The sequence below is a fragment of the Poecilia formosa genome, unplaced genomic scaffold (assembly GCF_000485575.1).
Source record: "Poecilia formosa unplaced genomic scaffold, Poecilia_formosa-5.1.2 Scaffold3, whole genome shotgun sequence".
NCBI lineage: Eukaryota > Metazoa > Chordata > Actinopteri > Cyprinodontiformes > Poeciliidae > Poecilia > Poecilia formosa.
The window spans coordinates 151913-171971 of NW_006799942.1; the positions used below are offsets into that span (position 1 = coordinate 151913).

Sequence of the window (20059 nt, forward strand, 5' to 3'; positions counted from 1 at the left end):
TGAACCTTTATTAAAGACTCCGGGATATTCTGTGATAGCCAGGGAAGTGACAAGAGCACTGATGAAAGTCTGGCTTTCACAGCAGTGGATATAAACAGACGTATTGATGTTTGTCTGAGGGATGTTTTGATCTTGGGAGTGCAGCCAGGTTGGAGCCCCTGTGAGTCAGTTCAGAGCAGACAAGAAACTAAATTCAATGAATAGAGCGGAGAATCAATAACAAGCTCATTTGTTTCAAGTGTCAACAGTAGTTATGTCAATTTTATAAATAAAAACTGTGACTGAATGGATCAGTTTGACAAATTTATAAAGTGGGTGAACTGTATGTGAGAAATGCTTTGAAACACAGCTGCAGCAATAATCAGAAGCTACTGGAATAAGACGCATGATTGCTAATTAGACAAATATTCATCATGCTGCCAGAAGTATGCCACATTATTTGTACTTCAACAAACTGAACAAAAAAAAGACGACAATTTTACAATTGGCACAGTAATTAACAACAAAATCCAAGTTTTTGTGACAGCTGTGTGAACCTATGTGGAGAAGATTCCTAAAATACGTTTTATTTCAAAGTGCACACAAAGGGATAAAAGCTAGCTGAAATATCCTGAAACAACATTCATATAATTTGCATTTATTGGTCAAAATATTGACAACACTAGGTGATGTTCATCATATTTGGGGTTAATATGTTCAAGTTAACATTAATTACAGAGTGATGTTGATAGATCACTGACGAAGATTTAATGTAGAACACAATAAAAGCCAAGGAACATAAAAACATGCACTGTCGGAAAGGAACATTTCCTCACAGTTATTTGGCAGAAGCAAAGTAATGGTCAACAATCCCCCACCAAATGTTTCCAAGAACAGTTTCTAAAGAGGATTAAATTGATAAATATGATGTGCTTTAGTCCTCCACTTGAAAGTTTCTCAACTGAATAATATTTTGAAGAAAAGGGTAGACCTGCAAAACAACACATTAATGTATTTTGCTAGGATTTTGTGTGATGTGCCAAAACAAAATAGTTCATAACTAACATAGGTGAAAAAGGAGGAAACAAGAAAACCATTTTTAAACAAAATTCATGAGAAGTTCAGTTTGGAGTTCACCATAGGCCATGTTGCAAAAATGTGATGGTCAAATGGTCAAGTAACAACAACAGTAGATTTAGCTTATTGTAATGTGAGGAAATGTGAAAAGATTTAAGGTATTTAAACAGCAAGGCACTGTCTACATTCTGTTATGGTAATAAGCTTCAAATAAATTGCAACGGTATTAAATAATCTTCTTTACTTGCTTTCAACCACTATGGCAAACTGCAACCCAGGTTGTTTTTTCCCTTTCAGTGCTAACTGATGATTATATGTTGTGCTGCTTTTTTTCCCGCCACCCTTGGTGAAGCGACAGATTTTCTCTATTTTCTCTAAGCTTACATCAGCTTGTACTACAACCAGAGATCACAGAAAGAAATCCTCTTTTTAAAAAAATCCCAAAATAATCTTCCTGCAAAAGCAAATGCTTCAACAGATTATAAAGTTGCAATGCTTCAATAGTCGTTGTTGATTGTGTAACTCTTTGTTACGTTTGTCTTCTTCATTAGAGCAGAAAACCATTACTTAAACCATAACTTGTCAAAATCCACTATAGTGCAGCATACATAATTATGTATACATACCTTTTTGTTTTAATCAGATTTTAAAGAAATATTTTAAAAAATTTAAACAGAAGGACATATTAAAATGATCAGAAAAGTGTTATAAAATTGTTTACAAAATGAGACCAGATGTTAACAACAAATGTTTCTGACCTGGACACGTCACTCTCAGTCAGTGTCTCTGTTTAGTAGACATTAATCTCTTAACTTTTTCAAGACTTCATCTGTATTTTCAAAATAGCCCATAAGTAATCATGTTATTCAACACCCTATTTATAATAAACACTATATTCAGATGAATTATTCCTGGAGATAAAACACTATTATTATCTCTAGTTAACCCAAAGTTTTAGATGTGATCAGGAATAAATAATCAAGAGTTAAACAATTACCTTCCATTTACAAAAGAGTGTGACATGTTACTGGTAATGAAAACACAAAATTTGATTTGTGCACAAGTTTGCAATTTCCAACTGTGAAGACTGACATAGTGGCAGTTTTCCAGCAGACAAACTTTCCAATGAGGCTAAAAAAATGAAGGTCATTGCTAAGAAATATGGAAAGTTATGGAAAGAAATATGGAAAGTTGACCGAAAGGAAAAAGTGCGAGGAAAGGGTGAATAGGCAAACCATCAGAGGATTTTCAAACAAATCCCACTCAAGAATCTGGGGAGAGATTTACAAGGTGTGGACTGTGATTTGAGTCAGCCTCAGTGGCCTCAAGACCTCCTTTCAGATGGAAGAAGGTTTTATATTTGGGAAGGTAAAAGGTAAAAAAAAAAAAAAGGTTTATTCATACTGTGTAAAATTTATTTATAAAAATGACCACCTGATTACTAGATCTTGTTATAACAATACTGGTACTTATGGAAGCACTTTATGTGTAGATTTATATGAAGCTAAGAAACACAGAGAGGAGTCATGGTAGAAAACTCAATCATGTCTTTCTTGATAGCAAAGAAAGATGAAAAATAGACACAGCTTGCAGACTCTCCCTCTCTGCCACACACACACACTTTCTTGATCTGTCATTGAGCTCAGGTGGATTGTTCTTGTCAGTTTGACATGCAGGTCTCAGGTTGCTGCTGTCCCCTTGCTCAGTGAGAAGAAAATGTGCAGGTGGTGTCATCCCACCTTTGATATTTTTCCCCTGAAACATTCAATAACTCTTATCACTTTAAAAAAAAGACAAGATATCACATTTATCCGAACTGCTCAAATCTGATAAAAAAATCCTGAACCTATAGTGTTTGTGCATGAATGCAGTGTAAATAGATGACAGTTTATTATGTGAGATGGGACTAAGTGGGCCTCTCACAGAGTTTATTGAGCCATCAGGCTCTTAATTACTGTTTTGCTTGGAAACTCTGATTGCTAAGGGGGGATTTATTTACAGTACATGAGATAAGCAGGGAAAAATATGATGGCATAACTAAAGATGTTGCTAATTTGAAGTTTGATTTTGCAATGAAGACAAATTTTCTGAATGGTCGTGAAAAAAAGAGCCACAGTGGCTTCCCAGTTATTAAGTATGTGACACAGAATTCAAGCTGGATAAGAACACATTCATTACTTTTAGTCTTACATCTTTTATAGACAGTCCTTATGCATATATAGCGATTTCATATCATATGATTTGATTGCATTGCTTTTATTACTTCCATGGAACACATTACTGGCACTTTTCACTATCTTCTTTTCTTCCTCATTACCAGGATTTCGTTTATATCTGGGAATAAAAGACTCGCAGAGGTTAACATTTACATCGTCTGGCTCCAATTTAATTTGTTCAAAGAAGTTGGTAAGAAAAGGGAAAAAAAGAGTCATAGAAGTAGTTAAGCTTCAAGCAACTCAACATAACGCTTTCCAGTTTCAATGTTTTTGAAGACATAAATTGCATTCCTTGTCTGACCTGGCTTATACTTGCCTTGGAATAGAAACCAGGATTTGACAAAAAAAAGAGTATGTCTAAAACCAAGTACAGAATGAAATGTACAAGTACAGAAATCTGGATGTTTGTACAAGAAAGAGCTTTATAATTACTGATCTGTATGTGGTCAGTTTTATAATCATTCAGTTTTACTCCCTCTCCAAATTCCCCCGGTTGTTATTGTCAAAATGTTATTCAATGCATTGTGGATAATATTTGACAATTAAATGAATATTACAATACTCAAACAAAAGAGTTATACCATTTAAACCTCTAAATATTATGACCTTGCTGCCAAAAATGTCAATTTATCTTATTGGGATTTTATGTAGTAAATTCAATACATAATTTTGAAATTGAAGGAAAGGACTGCACACATTTTTTTTGTTCCCAGCTTAACATATAGTTAGAATGTGAAGGCCTGTGTTAGCAAACAGCCAAATTCGAAATGAAGCCACAGGAAGTCATGGTAGATGTTTGCCGCAAAGGAAATGGTTATGAAGGTTGTAGACCAGTATATAAACATGATCTTTGTGGATCTGGTATTGTGTAGTGGTTTTGCCTCATTTCTGGCAGTTTTTTTTTAATCAAGTTAACATGAAATTGAATGGGCTCTGTCTGTTGTGAGCATTAAACGCTATTATGTAACCAAAAGGTCATTCTTAATCGGTACCCTGGATTTTTGTACAATCAAGAATCTTGTCCAAAACGTCCTAAAAATATGACATTTAAGCCGAATGGTTTTTAAAGAAGGTTTTCAAAGACACAGAAGTCAAAATATTGTTTTAGACAAAAGGTTTCATAACATTACTTTCTTTTGTTTTAAACCCATCAGTCCCTCATTTAAAAACGAACAAGCGATACAACAGCTACAATTATCTTTTAGCTTTTTTCATCTTAGCGATCATCGATTCTGTGAGATTTGTTGTGTAACAATGTATTCTGTTCCTAATCCAGTACTTTTCATTCTATTTTATTCCATTCCATTTCTGTTTTGTTTGCCTTTTGGAGCAGACATAAATTACCCTGCATGGCTGGTTGTGCGCGGTCTTGAGCGCCTGTGAGTGAATGAGCGAGTCGCAGTGTGTTTGTACGTGACGTGGTTTTGGTTTGAACTTTGTTAGCTGCACGCACACCCCGGCTCAGTGCTACAGGGAAACGTGGGCGTTATGTCTGCCAGGCCTCTTACACTTGGCTTGTCTACATGTATTACTCACATGGGCACACACACTCACAGACACAAATACATGTGCACACATCCGCAAACACACACACGGACACGCATGCACAAAAACTCACATATTTACAGACATGCAAAGTCATACATGCACACAAACAAAACTAAAGTCACAGAACACGCAGACACAGAGGGGCAGAGTCCATTGAGGATTTTTATGTCTTTAAATTGTTAATATTCAATCTGGCTGAGGGGAGCCAGAGGCCTAACAACCTAGCAGGAGCTTCTTCAATTCATGTCCACCATTTCTTTCTGGATAAGATGCCTCAGAAAAAGCCATGTGTCCATGTCTACAGAAAACATTTCAGAGACTGACAGATGTCTGCGTGCCTTACCCTGACCATAACCTGTTTATTAGGAATCCACTGATAAATCAGTGCCGATTTCCTCGGTATTGTCTGCTATGTATATGTGCAGCCGAAATTATTTACCAATCTTATCTACTTCAGCAAAAGTCTAAAAATCAACCACTGTCCTCTATTGCTCTGTCGAGAAAGAGGTTTGACTGAGAGTCAGGTCATGTCTGCATACCCCACTGTTGCCAATTCAGCGACTCTTTTGATATGTTTAGCAACATTTCAGACCAAAACAAATTGGTATCGGCCAAAATCAGAATCAGCAGGTCAGACTTCTTTAAGATCAGCAATCGGCCAGAAAACTGCGATTAGTGCATCTCTACTTTTATTTATATTAAAATAATCAGATTTTTGTCAAAAAGGAAGTATAGTGGATTATTTGTACCAGAACCAAACAGACGTATCTGAAGATTTGTTAATATATACTGCCTTTTCACAACAAATGTCATCTGAAGGGCCTTTACCAGACATCCATCCATCCATCCATCCATCCATCCATCCATCCATCCATCCATCCATCCATCCATCCATCCATCCATCCATCCATTTTCTTTACACCTTTGTCCCTTAGTGGGGTCGGGAGGGGTGCTGGTGCCTATCTCCAGCTAACGTTCTGGGCGAGAGGCGGGGTCACCCTAGACAGGTCGCTAGTCTGTCGCAGCCTTTACCAGACAAACTAACCTAATTTATATACTGTCAATTTGGTTCAATTAGCAGATTCAGATTAATAGATTCCAATTTGAGGCCAGAAAACACAATCTCAAATTCAGTTCATCACATCACATTAATTAGTAAAACAAACAAACAAAAAAGCTATCTATTTACAGAAATAAAACCAATTACATCAAGTGATTAACTTTGAAGCAATCCCTCACACTGAATATGTGTGTGTTGACAGTGGAAAGAAAAGATTCCCTTTCCACTGGGGGAAACCTCTAGCTGAACCAGACTCAGTGTTTTCATCCATCTGTGAGGCTCAAAACCCCCAATCTGCTTTGGCCAACTGGGGGTTTGAGAAAATAGACCAGAGAATAAACAGAAGGACTGGTCCAGTACTTAACATTTACTTTACGTTAAAGAAAAACCAAAGAGTTAGTGGCAGATGTAGCACATATATAGGTTTCAGCAAGGAGATAAAAAGCTTTTTTTAGTTACTAGGGCTGTAACCAAACAACTACTCCCAAAACAACAATATTTGGTCAATGGGCAGGAGTTGAAAATTGTTTAGTAATAGTTTGGAAAGAGAAAAAAACATTCATTTATTAACTCAAATCACAAAAAGAGTTTTAAACAACCTATAATCTTTGCAGGACAATTCAATAGAAAGTTAAATGGGTAATATAAAGCAGTATGCTTGTCTCAACTTAAGGTAGTCCTGATGCCAAAAAACAAAACAAAACAATGAAAAGGTAAAGTTTGTGTATTTTACAAATAGAATAACAATAAATAAAAACTCAAACTCTGTTTTAAAGAATCTTTGCTCTATGTTTACTTCTCAAGGTTAGGATTGATAATTCAAAGTATTTTAGATTTTGAACAAGACGAACAATGCAGTTACGTGTCGCAGGCCACTTTAAACTTTAAATGTAAGCAGACGTAGTTGGCAATTTGAGCTACAAATGTTTTGGGAGAATCTTCAGCCAAGCCTTGCTTTGGAAGTGTGCCACCCCCAAATGAAATTCTATTTACGCCTTAAATCCTTTGGCCATTTGTGAATTTACACTCTTGATCTCTCTGGGTCTATTTGCTGTCATGACTCAAGTAACTCAGAGTTACTGTTGCTCTGTTTACTTGGGTGACAATAATGGATTATTGCTTGAGATGTCAAACATCACCTCCTACCATTTTGCATCCAGTAGATGGCCTCGTTGGGCCTGCTGGCCACAAGTTCAGCGCAGGACATATGGGGAATACATTTTTAGCACGACTTTTGATTTTACACTTTTGTGGCATTTGCGTTATATAAAGTTAATAACTAAGAAAGTTCTTACAATTTTGCTTCCGTCATAAAATATGATAAATATAGTGAAACATTTTTCTCTAACATTGGAGAAAAAATTAACGCGAGAAAAAAAAAAAAAACTTCAACCAGGTCACGTTACACAGCTTAAATTCTGTGCAAGCGTTATGGGGTTTAGATTTGAGTTGCGTGGCTGTACCCTTACAATCTCCTTGGATGGAGAAGTTGTGGCAGGGGACGTGGACCACAGCAGCAGGCAGCAGCAGCTGAGCGGAGAGAGAGGAGAGCGCGCATGAATAACGCCCGTGGAGAGATCAGAGTCATTTCCGTCACTCTCCGCCGGCCGCAGTCACGTCGCGGTGCTGCAGTCCCACTGAATGTCGCACAAACAAGGATACACCCCGGCGAAACAAAATGGAAAGCCAGTAAGGACCGAAAAAACACCTGAGGACCGTGACGTCTTGGAGAGCTTTCCACAGAGCAGAGCGCAGACAGGGTGAGCGCCTTCCCTGGCATCAAGATACAAACTGGATAAATGTCGGTTTCGATTTTGAGCTTAATGATTTTTTTTTTTTTTAGCACTTTGTTGAATTTTTGAATTCAAACATATTTTATAAGCCGACCCAGGACGCCTGAGCGTTTCAGGAGCTGTCCATTCTCACGCAGCAAGGCGCACGCTGTCTTAAAAAGGAAAAAAGAAAAAAAGAAAAAGCCTCAGGATGAACAACTAAAACTGCCCCTGAATTTCAAGGACGTCCAACAAGGGATCAGACTGCTAGAGATGATTTAGGTGGGTGGTCAGAACGAGCGGCATTTTTTTTTTTTTTTGAAAGGGGGTCAGAAGCTGCTGTGCTGCGTTAACAGGAATCGCCATGCGCATTAACCCNTTTTTTTTTTTTTTTTTGAAAGAGGCTCAGAAGCTGCTGTGCTGCGTTAACAGGAATCGCCATGCGCATTAACCCACATGTAAGGAAAAACTCATGAGGATTATAGGACCAAACATTCATGACACAATTTAACATGTTTTAATCTCTAATCATTACTTTTTTATCATTGTCTGTCTTAAAATGAACTGTTATAATTTTGAATGGTTAAATTTGCTGTCCATCTCAAAACTTTTTGCTTGATAAAAAAAATAGATAAAAGAAAACAGATTTTTTTTAAAAAGAAGGCATATATTATTAGGGGTGGATCCAAATCATTACAGTGCCCAATATAACTACAGGGACACGCCTCGAAAATCGTTAAACAAATCGGATAAATGCCGCGCAGGAACCATCAATAGAAGTCATTGATGTGGTGGTATATAAGGCTAATGATTGGCAAAACCGCTGTTGACTGGGAAGCTCAAGGGCAGTGTGCTGTGAAACTTTTGCTGCATGCAATTACAGGGTGCAAAAAGAACATTAACTGAAGGATACACTTTTCGTTTTTGTTTCAGATTTTTACATGAAAACCTCTTCTGGGAGTCTGGATGCAAACAACAGCTGGGAAATTCCTCCCCCTCTACACACTAGAATGTCGACCGTCTGCACTTCTGCTGCTTTTACTGCTGCTGCAGGAATCAGTGGACCGGGGATTTTTGCGAAGGAAATTTCTGAAGAGAAAAGTTTAAAAAATTTATAGCTGCACTTGCACAAAAATGTTTTTTGTGACGAGCAGCCAGTGGATGACCCAGTCCAAGAGAGAGCTGGTACCCAGACAGTTTGTATCTCCACCATCTGTGTAAAAAAAAAAAAAAAAACTCCAGCAGAAGCACAGCTGCTGCAGGTTGGGGATGTGATGGGGTGATTGCTAACATCCCCATTCGCCCACCCTCCCTCTCTCACTGCATTAGCGCTGTGATTACAAACAATGGATCAGAATTTCTCAACAGTACGAGACGGCAAGCAGCTCACGCCAGAGAGGGACTCGTCCAAGCGAGTCTTGACAGGATGCTTTCTCTCCCTGCTTATCTTCACCACACTGCTTGGCAACACCCTGGTGTGTGCAGCTGTCACCAAGTTCCGACACCTGAGGTCGAAGGTCACCAACTTCTTTGTAATCTCGCTGGCCATCTCGGACCTTCTGGTGGCCATCTTGGTGATGCCATGGAAGGCAGCCACAGAGATCATGGGGTTTTGGCCATTTGGAGCATTCTGCAATGTGTGGGTAGCATTTGACATCATGTGTTCCACTGCCTCTATCTTGAACCTGTGTGTTATTAGTGTTGATCGTTACTGGGCCATCTCCAGCCCGTTCCGTTATGAACGCAAAATGACCCCGAAAGTGGCGTGCCTGATGATCAGTGTAGCATGGACCCTCTCTGTACTCATCTCCTTCATTCCTGTTCAGCTAGACTGGCACAAAGCTGAGACCACCAGTTATGCAGAGCTAAATGGAACATACCCCAGTGAACTGCCCCCTGATAACTGTGATTCTAGCCTTAATAGGACATACGCCATCTCATCCTCCCTCATCAGTTTCTATATCCCTGTAGCAATCATGCTCGTCACCTACACCCGGATCTACCGCATTGCCCAGAAACAAATACGGAGAATATCTGCCCTGGAACGTGCAGCAGAGAATGCCAAAAACCGACATAGCAGTATGGGGAACAGCTCAAACATAGAGAGCGAGAGCTCATTCAAAATGTCGTTCAAACGAGAAACCAAAGTCCTAAAGACGCTCTCGGTCATCATGGGTGTGTTTGTGTGCTGCTGGTTGCCCTTTTTCATCCTGAACTGCATGGTTCCCTTCTGCGAACCAAACCTGCCAGATGGGTCCGCAGACTTCTTCTGCATCAGCTCTACCACTTTCGATGTGTTTGTGTGGTTTGGCTGGGCAAACTCCTCTCTCAACCCCATCATCTATGCCTTCAATGCAGATTTCCGCAAGGCCTTCTCCATACTCCTGGGTTGCCACCGGTTGTGCCCGGGGAGCAACACCATCGAGATCGTCAGCATTAACAACAACATGGCAGCCTCCGCGCCCAACCCTAACTCTCAGTATCAGCCCAAGAGCCACATCCCAAAGGAAGGGAACAACTCTGCAAGTTATGTGATTCCTCACAGCATCCAGTGTCAGGAGGACGAGTTGCAGAGGAAAGATGGATGTGGAGGCGATATTGAGGCAGGAATAGTAAACAACGCCTTGGAGAAACCCTCCCCGGCCATTTCTGGGAATTTAGACAGTGATACCGAGGTAACCCTGGAAAAGATCAATCCCATCACACAGAACGGGCAACACAAAGCTGTGTTATGTTGAGGATACCTTTGCAAAGATGGATCAAAACTCATGGAGGACCATAAAACAAAACATCTGGGACAAGGATCTCCAAGAATATGCCTGATAGAAAAAAAAAATGTGACAGGACTCTGGACTGTCAATAAAAATCCACATAGAAAAACCTACAGAATGTCAAAAAGTACAGGCACTTTATCTGGGATATAACTATCTGCAAAATACTTTCAGCATTTGAGGATGAAATCGTTTTATTTGATGATAAATGTTGATAACATGTATATTAAAGCAGAAAAACAGTGCATATGCATACATCTTTGAAATATCTCCTTGGATGTATACATCTGCTCAAGTGTACTGTACAGCTCAGCATTGACACTACTCTGGAAGGACTTAAACACATTATATTCAGCAGAGGAAAATGTAGTATTAGAGAAATATCATGTAGGTAGGTGCTTTGTAGGTGTTACATGAAAGAAAGAGCAACGTGGATTAAACAGGTGCAGTAAAATTAGTTGCTAGTTACTTTTTTGCTCTACTCTTCAGTATCTTAGCAATGCCGGTTTTATTGCAAAATTTACATCTGTATTGCAGTGGTTATTTATTTAACTATTTAAATTTCTGTAAATGCCAAAGTAACTTTTCTATAAGTCAAGCCTAAGCTCTATTTGAATCCAGTCTTGGGTTTAAGGTTATGATGTAAAATGTCCAGATGATGTGCAGTCAGAGAAAGAGAGACAAGGAAGTTTTGAAAATACTGTAATGTTTTATTTTTCATCTCCTGTATCGTTTTTCTGGACAAATTGTCTTTCCTAAAACCATCCTGAGTTTCTTTTCTACATCCTCCTCCTCTTGTTTGCTTTATTTCCCCCCTGCTGCTTATTAAGCAGTCATTTATTCTGTTCTCATCTTCATTTTCCTGTTCTTGTTTGCTCAGTCTGCAAATCCCATTCTCCTTCACGATGCCCCTTCTTCTCATTTTGTCAACAGTCTTCTTTTTTTGCACCTGCGCATCAACTCTTTCAAAGTTGTGTTCTTGTCTCCACTCTCCTCAGAATCTCCTTTGGTAGTCATCCATTTTAAATACTTCTTCTGCCCACTTTGAGTGGTACTGATGGTTTTTCACTTGGCAAATACATCTGGTTCACATAAAGAAAATTTAATGAAATTAAATACTCATTGCACTCATACAGAGAAGCCAGAGATACAAGTTCACTAAGCTGAAACACACTTAGTGACCTTTTGCAAACTTGCAGATATCAGATTTGTAAATTGCTCATGCTGGGAGCCATACTGCGCTGTAGTGGTGATGTGGAGCATGCAGTGTGACAGAGTCGCTTAGTTTTGCAGAGGTGAAGTCACAGACGGTGCACCGTGATGTGGATTAGCCCTGAGCTGTCGGACATGTTTTGTGTCTTTGCACAGCTGCACTTAGAAAACACTCCCAAATTAGGACTAATTAGGAATAAATATTTCACAGGAGCAAAACATTAAGTTCTTATTATAAAATAATATTCCAGATGCTGCTGACAAGAATGCAGCTACCTTAGGAAGAAGTTGTATTTTCACTTATTTTCCATGATTGTGTTCAGATGTAGTTCTTGAACAACCAGATCTTAACTAACCTGATTTGTAAACAAAAATGTTCTGACAACAGGCCAGCACAGGTCACATTAAATTTACAGATGGGGAGCTGAAATGACCAGCAGAGTTTTGGTTTCAATCTGAATTTCACTGTAATGGTCAAAAACCTGAGCCACACTTCTCTGGATATATCTTTACGAAACAGGTATTTTTTTCTACCATTTTCAACAGGATTACTGCTGAAATAACAGTAATCCTGTATAATACCTATGCACTGCCAATAGTCACTGATAAAGTCCATATTACTTTCATCAAAGCTCGAAATGTGATGTGATCTTGAGCAGGGTATAGGGTTGTACTAAATATTCTCAAAAACAGTGGTATTTCTTGTTTTTTCTAGATTACAATTTTTCCTTAGAGCAAAACTTTTTAAAGATGTTCTTTTTTTATATTTTAGAATTTGTTTCATGACACACATTTAGCTTACAAACAATTGAATGTAAGCTGACTGAGGACAAATTAAGACAGATTTCAAAATGGTTCCATTGTCTGTGTGAAGTGCTTCTCACAGATCAAATAGTTCTTAATAATTGTTGAATGTTTAGACCATATATTTTTTACCCCAACATTAAAATTAGACTTAAACCTAGAATTTTAAATTATTTAAGAATCTCCACTTGAATAAAGAACGTATTCTTTATATCTAGTTTGTATTAAATATATTCAGCGGTCCAGTCAAAGTTTACTCCAGTTCTTTTTGAAGTTGCTGGGGAAGGAACCCTCACGCTGACATTGCATGCAGATCATTCACCGCATGTTGTTTGTGCCCATGGTGCTGTGAAACTGTTGCACATCAGAGAAAGGAAGAACCGATCCAATACAAGGCAATTGGTCTTGAATAAAGCATTTGATTTTCCTGCGTTGGAAAATCCAATGCTATCTGGATGGCACCAAAGTGAGGGGGGAAAGCTTTTAGCTCAATATGTTGCTTGGCTTGTGTCACAAAAGCAGCTCATTGTCCTCCCGGCTTCTCTGTAGCCTCTCATGTGCTCTGCTCCATCAGGTTAGGATTTAATGTTTTCAGGCTCAATTTGGATTAGCACCCTCTCTCATGTTGAGAGTGGCAACTGTGAAACAAAGTGCTATGAACTGTGAACGATCCCTTATAGTTTCTTTTACAAACAATCACCCATAGCATGCTCACTCAGCACTAGTTAATTTAATTTTTTTTCTCTGTAATTATCTCAAAACACATCCCGGCCACAACAAGCGATAAAACATGACGTTTGTGCAATCCATGATAACCGGACATGAAGGAAAACTGCCTTCGGGTGGGCTTTTCCTCAAACCCCTCCCTCTCCCTTCACTCCCAGCAGCTCCTTCTTTCTCTGTCTTTTTCTCTAGACTGCCTCTGTTGACTTGATGAGCGTTCATGACGTTAACAAATACTAGATTTATAGTTCAGCAACCAGAGCTGACTGCTTTCTTATTTTGTAATTTAAATTAAAGCGCCAAATCAAAGCCCTAAATCAAAGCTTGACTGGTTATTTTATCTGTATTTATACTGTTTCTTTCTTTTTTTTGCCAAAGTTCTCATGTCTGGTTGAATGTGGATGTACTTTTAGCATATGCTGTGACATAACCAGTGTTTTATACGCTGAACGTTGGGGTATGTGGGGACTCTTGATGACACTAAGATTAATTTGCCATTTCTTGTGACGTCTTTTTATACACGCCGTTGGTAAACCTATGATGGTTTACTAAAACCTTCATTTGAAATGATCTTTGTTGTTTTATGACTCTGTACAACCCCACTCCTCCCCTCAGCCCTCTTCATGAGCCTTCACCTTGTCAGCTTTGTGAATCATCTCTCCAGCTTGCCCTGTTTTGATTTTGGAGAACGCCGATGTCAGTGCAAAACTCCCAGGAGCAAAATGTTTTGCTTGATGTGGAGCATTTCCTCTGGGAGACCCTACAAGTTCCTTTGAGGGAGCTATGGCTGTGGTGACAGTCCATAGTCTCTCCATCAGTGTTCTAGCAGTGACGAATGACAACTTTAGCAAATCTGACAGTGCAGAATCTCTGTCCTCCTAAAACGAGTGGCCAGGCGCTGCAAGTATGGAGCCATTTTAGCAATGATGTTTCACCTCATTTAACTGTCTGACTTAATGACAGAGTCCCTACCTCAACGTCAGTCAGCAAGTTTCATGTAAAAAAAAAAATAATACAAAAAACAATTTAAACAGTTAATGGCAGTAATAAGGGTTGGGGTTTGCAGGGATAGAGTATTGTACAATGATGTTCAAAATGTAGTTGTGATGAACACAAGTGCTTTCTATCTTTCAGAATCCTTAATGTGTGTAGCAGACTTACATGCTGTATGTTTTCTCAAGTGTGGGATTAAAATCTACGATAACATGCAAAGTTCAATGAGAATTTGTGTATTGACTTACATGTTTTTGGTGTTGATCCATGAAAGTGATGTCAAAGATTATAACCCTGAGAAATATTTAGTTTACAGTTTGTACAAAGACAAAAAAACAAATGTGCCCTTCTTGTAAAATAAACATGTATGTATGTTCTTTTTTCATTTGCTTTTGATGTGTTGTTTTTTTCCTTCTTTGGGGGGCAGCATACCTTTGACTCTCAGTGGGTATTGGATGGTAATGCCACTGCAGAAGATCGATAGAAATTGATTTTGAATGGTGACGCATATTTTTTTCCAGCTCCCAAAGCGTGGTGTCCTCGCTGCCTTTAGTCTGCATTTACATAACCTGATGGTCACTTCACAGCTGACTCGACCTCTTTCTCTTCCTCTTCTCCCTCCCATCCTTTATGCCTGATTAGCAAACCTAAATTTGGGTGCAAACAAAGGCAACGTTTAACATAGGGTGGCATCCTTACTCAGTGCATCTTAATGTTGACAAATTTAAGAGGCATTAACTTTTTAAAGTAGCTTATACATAATACTTGTCATTGAATTTGCTTCTCAAATAAAAACCAGTTAATTTAGAGTTTTGTCAACATGAGCATAAACATTTTGAAACTAGATTAAATTTTTGTCCATATAATCGTGATCCTTTATGGATTAGATGTGTTTCAGCAATTAGATTCTCTTTGGAAATCAAAGTTATGCCACAATTCAAGATTGTGGATGGACCACTTGTTAGTGCAGAATAACAATTGGTAGAATTTGGTAGAGTTTACTGAACAGATTTGGATTTGATGCACTTATCTGGCCTTTAACTTTTAACACAAAAAAATTTCAATATGTTGGAGGTTAAAAAGTTTTGCAAGGCAATTTCAGGAAGCATGAACCATTGTCTGATGTGTTTTTGGTATCATTTCCATGTTGAATCACCCACTTTTGTCTAAGTTGACCAAAACAGTTACCAGTAGAACTAAGGAAAAGCTGGAAAATCTCCCAATTTGAAAACTGGCAATGCCTTGGACACACTTTGGTGTTCTAAGCATAACCATAGACCATAAACCTGGTTTTGGAAATGATAAAGCAGGCTGACAGTAAATTTCTGCAAACACCTCAACCTCTATCTCTTCGAAAATGTCTAAAGCACTATCATTGCCCAAAAAACAATAATTGAAATGAACTACACCAATTCTGCCAAGAGAAGTTGCCAAATATTCAACTTTTTTTTTTTTTTTTTTTTTGTATAACATTGCTACAAAAAGATGTGGTTGTGGTGTAAGTTAATAATGGCCATCTACCAAATCTTACTTGGGGGGATTTGTTTGTATTTGACCCCATTGAGTATAGCTTAGATCAGAGGTTCCCAAACTGTGGGGCGTGCCCCCTAGGCAAAAAGTCATTGATGCAAAAATACATGAACGCTGTATGCGCTGGGTTTTTACCTTAGAATGGCCAACTCTGTTATTCCTATGTCAAGTTGATACAGCAGAGGCTTCCACACTTCCCATATCTGTGTCCTCTGTAACTTTTATCAGCAGTTAAAACTGTTTAATCCGTTGTTAACATGTTGTAATCTGTTTTTCCGAGCCGCCTTTAAACGCAACATGAGCGCTACGACGCTCGCGCTGGGTTTACACCTGTGCGGCAGTGAAGGAGACCTGCTGCTGCTGAAAGTTTGGGAACCACTGGCTTAGATCATGTGTGGATTACAGAAAAAGAAAAAATAATACAATAAATTTAAACCTGCACACACAATTGTTGTTTTTTACATTCATAGAAATATTCATAATCATTTTACGTTATTAAATTAAGTAATCAAATGCATGCTCAGTGGCCAAGAAATGACATTCATGCTCATGGTACCTACCACCCGCTTCGGATGTTATCCATTCAATTTGGCTGATAACCACTGATAATGGCCATTCTATGGGATGATAATATCCAAAGCGGGTGTACCTAAATGAACTTCTGAACAGAACTGTAAATCATTTATATATTTTAAAAATTTGTAATATGCAAAAGAATTAACAGTTGAAGAAACTGTGGAACAGTGGAAACAGTGATCAATAATATATCATCATCTAGCTAGGTCAGAAGTTGTGTCGTCAGCATTAAACCTGAAGGCAGGACTTAACATAAATCAATATGACTTCCTTTGAAAGCCTTGACAAAATCTGTGACCTCTTGAGTCAAACTGTCTTGTAGAATCATGATAAAGGTGGAAATCTACTCTGAGCAGACTAACATGCTGTTCCTCTGTATTTAAATCAAATATATATAAATGCTTTATGGCTATGGTTCCCAAACTGTGGCACAAAAACCACTGGTGATACTTTGGTGTTTGTAATATTCAGAAGAAATTGTGGGCTCAGCTATTCACCAGCTAAGTGTGACGCAAACTGGTTATACTGTACTACCAATAAGCCAAACAGTGATATTAATACCGTAGTACATGCCTAGTTACCAAAAAAGGGAAGAGCAGCAAACAATATTTTAAGTAATATTATAAGTATGCACTACTTTGTGTTGGTCAGTCACACTAAATCCCAGCAAAACAATTTGAAGTTTATGGTTACAAGGTTGTAAAATTGTGAAAAGGTGAAGCAGCCATGTGGTGGGGATTTTGCAAAAATATTTGATATCATTAGTCAAAATGGCTGGCCTGGAATTTTCTAAAAAATTACACAAACCTACAGCAAAACCATGAAACAGACATCTAGTCTGCAGTTGTTTCACTTGATCACATACATCAACTGGATGTAAGAATTCAAACAGCTGGGATAATAAGAATAATTATAAGAGTAGAAGATTTATAATAGAGTTTTGAAGCTCAATCATCTTTCTGTTGGTTGAGTTTGAGCTTGCTGAGTAAATGCACCAAGCTAAGCTTAAATTAGCCAGATATACTATGTGTAATGAGAAACAACACGTTAACCAGAGGAGAAAAAGTCACATAAGGAATCTTAATAATTTACTTTCTGACACACATCAAGCCTTGTATTGATATTTAACCTATTTCAGTCTAAAATGTACTGATGAACAGCAGTGGGGTCACAGTGGAAATACTGTCAAGGTTAATGATAGACTGCAAGCAGCAGAATGCAACTCGGTGTTGCTTTTATGTGTGTATGTGAGCGAGCTGGACATGCATGCATGGTAATGTGCTTATGTAACAGCAGCTTCACTCATTCAACTCCTTTGCTCATTCGTAACTTATCAGAGGCAGGAGGCAGCTTTTCTCGCTCCCTCTCTGAAACCCAGAGAAATTATTATACAAAATCGACTTTTTGAGATTTGTGTCATGTTATAATGACATGCTCCTCCAGACTAGTTATCTCCTCATCAATAACATACCTGGAGCATTGCCTTGATTTGTTCATGCATGTTTGAAAAATCCTTGAATTTCCCTTGATAGCCATTCAGGAGGGCCCAAATACTCTATTTTCACAGAGTCCTTGCTTGGAGATTCAATCTCCAAGATGAGTTTCCCACGCACAGAACACCTCCCCCCATGTCAGCTTCTCCACTCAGCTCCTCCAGACTAGCCAGCAACAATTAGCAAACACCTGGCAGAACTGCAAGTCTGCTGAGCTCATTACACAAACTGCTTCTGAGTCCAACGCTCCTAAGAACTGTTGTACATGGCAGAATGGAAAAAGTATTGTTGTGATAATGTGCTGTTGGAAAGAACAGTAGCTTCTTAAAGAGACAGACGCCAATTTCAAGACCTCAAATTGTAAATTAAAATTTCTGCTACAATGTGTTTGATATATGCATATTTATCAAAAATATGGTTACTACAAAATAGCACCATGTGTCTGGAACCTACATGAAGCCATCCCTTTAAAGCTTTATTGGAGCAAAAAGAAAAGAAACCTCACTCTTCCCAGTGTTATGCTTAAGTGTTTTTTTTTTGATGCCATGACAACACAATATGTCTGCTGTGAAAGCTATTATAGCTACAGTAATAGGGGAGCTGTTATTGTCCAAGTCATCTCTTCACCACTTCATTGATGTGCTCTGTATGTTTTAGAGAGCCTACTGTCAGATCCAAAATTATGCAATGAAACTCAGCTGTTTGTTTGGTTGCATTTGGCCCAAAACTTGAACCAATCACCTAAGGGTGACTGCGTCAAGCCTCAGAGATAGAGTAAGGCCACCGGATAGAGTAAAACTAATACACCAACTGCAATGAGGCACACACACATGTGCACCAGGCTAAGGTAGCAGGTGCTGAACCATATTGTGGATAAACTGCTTTGGCCCAAATATCCATTCGTCCATCTAACTGTAATTGTATCAAGGTCCTTGGTGCATTAATTAGGCGCCTAGTTGTGTTCTGTGGTGTACAAGCCTTTTTTGTGTGTTTTGTCAGAGTTAGCAGCAGAGTCTCATATCAGCCCCACAGCTCCCTTCCCTGTCCACTGAAACAACAAATTGAGTTGAAGTGTCACAAGGTTTGTAGTAGAAAGTGTTCAGGCTGCATTTCCTCAGATGCCAGTATACCATTCCAGGAGAGACTTTCTGAAGTAGGAAAAGAATTTGAAGAGGGAACACCGAAAGTTATCTACATTGGCCCTGAGCCAAATCTAGACGAGCATTTGGCTCAGGCCTGTAAACGGGCCTGGCCCATTACCAGAATGATCTGGGTTACAGATCTGGACCAGAGAGGTGATCCACAAGTGTTACGACAATACTGCACTTGACTCTGATGAAATTCTTTTTTCATTCAGATCTGAATGAAAAAAGATCAGAGGTTTTTTGCCGATGCCAGGCAGAATCATGATTCTATGCGAAGACAACCTCTGACTGTCATGGGGATCTGGTGATTTGTAAATGAATTGGGTCCAGCTCTGAATGCTGTCTCAGTAGCCCAGTAGCCCGTCAGGATTTGATCTACAGCATTTCCTCAGAGGGTTAAAATATTTTTTCTAGAATTCTCAGAAGCACATGACACGCCTCGGTGGACTTTCCTTTCCACAAAATGCTAAAAACATGAATTAGTAAATAACAGCATTGTCTGACACTTACCACCAACGGGACTCGTGTCCTATTTTATCCATGTTATTTCATCTTTGTGTTTAATTAAATGCTGTTTCGTCTCAGTCTAATGGATTGTGTCTGTGGACTGTACCTCTGCCAAAACCCTCTCAGAGGCTTTCTGACAGCTACTTCAGTCATTAATCAAGTGATTGTGCTCAGCACTGAGGGGCCGTGTGATTTGTTCAGGGTTGTTCAGCCTCCTGGCTCTTGTGCCATCATGGAGCACTGAAGTTATTTTAATGGCATTGGTACGCTTAAAAATGTCATATTGAGATATCACAACTGCTTAAATTGAATTGGTTCAAGTAAAAATATTAATTGTTTTGAGGTTTTAAATAAAAGATCTCTATCCTGGGAGAAGACCTTGTCTGTCATTGTTTGATTTCTGCTGATGAGTGAAAGTTCTAGATTATCCTAAATGTTGCCTTTCATTTTCTGGTATGGTTGCATGCATTGGTTGGTGCTTTAAACTGTCACACTCTGGTGTTGATTTCAAAGAGTCATTGCCTTCTCAGTCAATTTTCATTCTTTGTGTGATTGTAATTCGCTACAGCTGGTTTCAACTGCAGCTGGACCAGACATATTTTTTTTGCTGGCATCTTGTTTTTGTTTACTACAAATGTTATCAAAAGCAAAAT

The 20059-nt window shown here is 38.7% G+C and overlaps 1 protein-coding gene and 1 long non-coding RNA gene across 4 annotated transcripts; one reads left to right on the top strand and one right to left on the bottom strand.

Annotated features, from left to right (window-relative positions):
- On the bottom strand, nucleotides 1–19661 carry LOC107836393 (uncharacterized). The gene is made up of 3 exons (XR_001662278.1): nucleotides 19410–19661; nucleotides 14588–14802; nucleotides 1–158 (listed from the first exon to the last, which is right to left on the bottom strand). It is a non-coding gene; the product is annotated as an uncharacterized LOC107836393 (long non-coding RNA).
- On the top strand, nucleotides 7290–14241 carry drd1b (dopamine receptor D1b). 3 transcript variants are annotated; one of them, XM_007552873.2, is made up of 2 exons: nucleotides 7290–7934; nucleotides 8586–14241. In XM_007552873.2, the coding sequence occupies exon 2, from the start codon at nucleotides 8999–9001 to the stop codon at nucleotides 10388–10390; it is 1392 nt and encodes a 463-aa protein (XP_007552935.1). In that variant the 5' UTR covers nucleotides 7290–7934; nucleotides 8586–8998; the 3' UTR covers nucleotides 10391–14241. The 3 variants fall into 3 exon arrangements, with proteins under 3 accessions (XP_007552935.1, XP_007552944.1, XP_007552953.1); XM_007552882.2 differs by having other exon boundaries at nucleotides 7290–7640; XM_007552891.2 differs by lacking the exon at nucleotides 7290–7934 and adding an exon at nucleotides 8034–8110.
- Nucleotides 19662–20059: the final 398 nt, after the last annotated feature.

Coding starts and splice junctions, on each gene's coding strand:
- drd1b (XM_007552873.2), top strand. CDS start 8,999: ATGGATCAGAATTTCTCAACAGTACGAGACGGCAAGCAGCTCACGCCA.